This window comes from Ammodytes marinus, assembly GCF_949987685.1.
Source record: "Ammodytes marinus genome assembly, chromosome: 15".
In the NCBI taxonomy this organism is placed as follows: Eukaryota; Metazoa; Chordata; class Actinopteri; order Uranoscopiformes; family Ammodytidae; genus Ammodytes; species Ammodytes marinus.
In genome coordinates this window covers 2,047,643-2,050,142 of record NC_137219.1, presented here as the reverse complement: position 1 = coordinate 2,050,142, position 2,500 = coordinate 2,047,643, and the positions used below count along the sequence as shown (strand labels likewise).

General features: G+C 37.8%; 2 protein-coding genes across 2 annotated transcripts in view; one reads left to right on the top strand and one right to left on the bottom strand.

The window, feature by feature from the left end:
* The window catches only part of nubpl (nucleotide binding protein-like), a 10,095-nt gene extending 8,492 nt beyond the window's left edge, over positions 1 to 1,603 (bottom strand). Inside the window, exon 1 of the mRNA XM_080042566.1 lies at positions 1,473 to 1,603. Coding sequence (XP_079898692.1) covers positions 1,473 to 1,601 — 129 coding nt within the window. The 5' untranslated portion in view covers positions 1,602 to 1,603. The remainder of the gene's footprint in view (positions 1 to 1,472) is intronic.
* Positions 1,604 to 2,090: 487 nt separating this feature from the next.
* Positions 2,091 to 2,500, top strand: part of LOC307261903 (D-aminoacyl-tRNA deacylase 2-like) — a 2,191-nt gene continuing 1,781 nt past the window's right edge. The window contains exon 1 of the mRNA XM_080042579.1: positions 2,091 to 2,369. Within this exon, the coding sequence (XP_079898705.1) occupies positions 2,259 to 2,369 (111 nt within the window). The 5' untranslated portion in view covers positions 2,091 to 2,258. The remainder of the gene's footprint in view (positions 2,370 to 2,500) is intronic.

The following is a 2,500-nucleotide window of genomic DNA, read 5'->3' as shown; positions in this document are numbered from 1 at the left end:
GTGTTTCTATTTATTTTATGTTATATTGCATTGTTGAGAGGAGCCCAAGACTCAAGAATGTCATTGCCAATGGCTTCTGCTGTATGTAAATGTTGTGCTTGTGCATATGACAAACAATCTTGAGTTTTGCTAAGTTTTTACTGTGGCTCAGTTGGTAGAGCGGGTCGGCCGATGATCAAAGGGTTGGAGGTTCGATCCCCGCCCTGCCACCTGTGTCATGGTTGTTGTGTCCTTGGGCAAGACACTTCACCCACCTTGCCTCGTGTGAATGTCGATAGTTAGCCTGCTGCTATCGGTGTATGAATGTGTGTGTGAATGGTAACGTGGGAAAGGAAAACAGGTCTCCCTTGTAAAAGAGTCTTCGGTCTCAATGGGATTTACCTGTATAAATAAAGGTTAGAAAAAAAAATTGTTGAGAGGAGCCCAAGACTCAAGAATGTCTTTGCCAATAGCTGCTGCTGTATGTAAATGTTGTGCTTGTGCATATTACAGACAATCTTGAGTCTTGCTAAGTTTTTACTGTATAAATGCAGATCTCATGGCTTATAAGACAATACCCTTTGATTTGTTAACGCTTTATCAACATAGCTTATTATTACTCATCTATTGGGCATTTTTAAACACTTTAACCTTTATTATTGTTAAAGGGGCACTGTGTAATGTGACATCATCAAGAACATTCTAGAATGTAACGCTCCCTGGGTAACCCCACCCCTTTTGAATAATAACAGAAGCTACAGTGGCCTTCAAGGACAAGAACAATTCTATTTTAAACAATGCACCTGATGACATTCCAAAAACATGGATTCCTCCATACGACTTGCCCGCTCAATGGACAAAATGTAACATTAATATTTGTAATTCTCCGCTCAGGAGGATAATTCCGATTATTGGCAGAGGTGATTTTACACCAATGAGGACATATTTATGAATGAGGATATTGAATTGAGCTAATGAATTACTTAAAATGTTACAGTGTCCCTTTAAGAAGAATCCACAGAGGACACATGCACACTGACAATTTCGTACGAATATTGCTGCAGCTGGAACAAATATTCTGATATTGGGAAATGAACAACTCATTAAAACCTTATTAGACAGATTATTGTGTATACGAAGATATTGTTTTAGGTTTAGGGCAGCAGTGTGTAGTAGATATCAAAACAAGACCATAACAAACGCCACTTCCAGTTCTCGGCTTCAAAATAATACATCTAGCATTTTAAGACACAACATATATCAAGTTAAATACGTCCAGAACAATATATATAGAAACATATAGAAATAATAATGCAATGTATTAAATCCTATTTATGATTTTGATTTGGTTTTTATTTCAAAGATGAATTTATTGTACCTTTTGTGCTTTTATTTTCCAATGCTACCGATTTCGTTCCTGCTTTACGTTAAAATGAAGCCGTTAGCTCACACAAACACACAGAAAAAACACCTAAAATGGACATACATCTCACCTGGCAACGTATGGACTGTACACAACACGAACCTCCGCCTTTCATTTCCGCCCCGGTTCGTAAAAGTTTCGGTTTATTGACGCATATTCTCAGTAAATGTGACAGTTTGCTGTATGTGAGCTGAGCCATGTTAGCTGTTTAGACGCTAGCCTAGCCTACTGCGCATGCGAGGCTTTGAGCGAGTCAAACCTGCGCACAGTACGCATGCGCGTGTTGTTTTGTGTTGATTTATTTTATTTTATGAATAGACGTATTTTTTTCACTTTTAGCATTTTATTTTAAGGGTTATTTGAATAACTTCTATCTTCAATGATAGATAGATAGATAGATAGATAGATAGATAGATAGATAGATAGATAGATAGATAGATAGATAGATAGATAGATAGATAGATAGATAGATAGATAGATAGATAGTTTTTTTTAGCTATATTTATCCCCAAAAGGAAACTGCAGTTACTTTATTAGGATTAATTAAAATTCACACACATGACAGAAAATGAGGTCAATACTGTAAACTGCGTAAATACGGCGCAGTCTTGAGCGCCTCTGGGCGTTTTTGCGGAAGTGTGTTATACGAGTTTTATTGTTTTTTTTTCTTTGCCATTCATTGGAACATTTCTCCGAGTTTATAAGTCAACATTGTTATATTCGTTGATGTTAACCGTTTCAGATTGGGACCGGTTTCTCGCCTGTAGGCTACAGCTCGTTTACAATCAAGTGGACTGAAATCTAGGATAGATTTAACTGGGGATAGATTTTAGGATAATTCATAAAGTGAACAGTTATGACAGAGAAAGAGGGATCTCCTGGAGCGCGCGTGGTGCTACAGCAGTGTGTGCACGCGACACTACAGGTGAAACCAGCGGGGGAGCACGAGGACGCCCAATTCGTCCAGGTAATATTACAATGCAAAGTATGAGTCTGTTTAAAGTCAGATATATTTGAATAGCAATATTGCAGTGAACTGTTTTTGGCATAGAAGTGGTAATACAAAATTCCCAGTCTAAAGTTGCCTAAGCTGAAAGC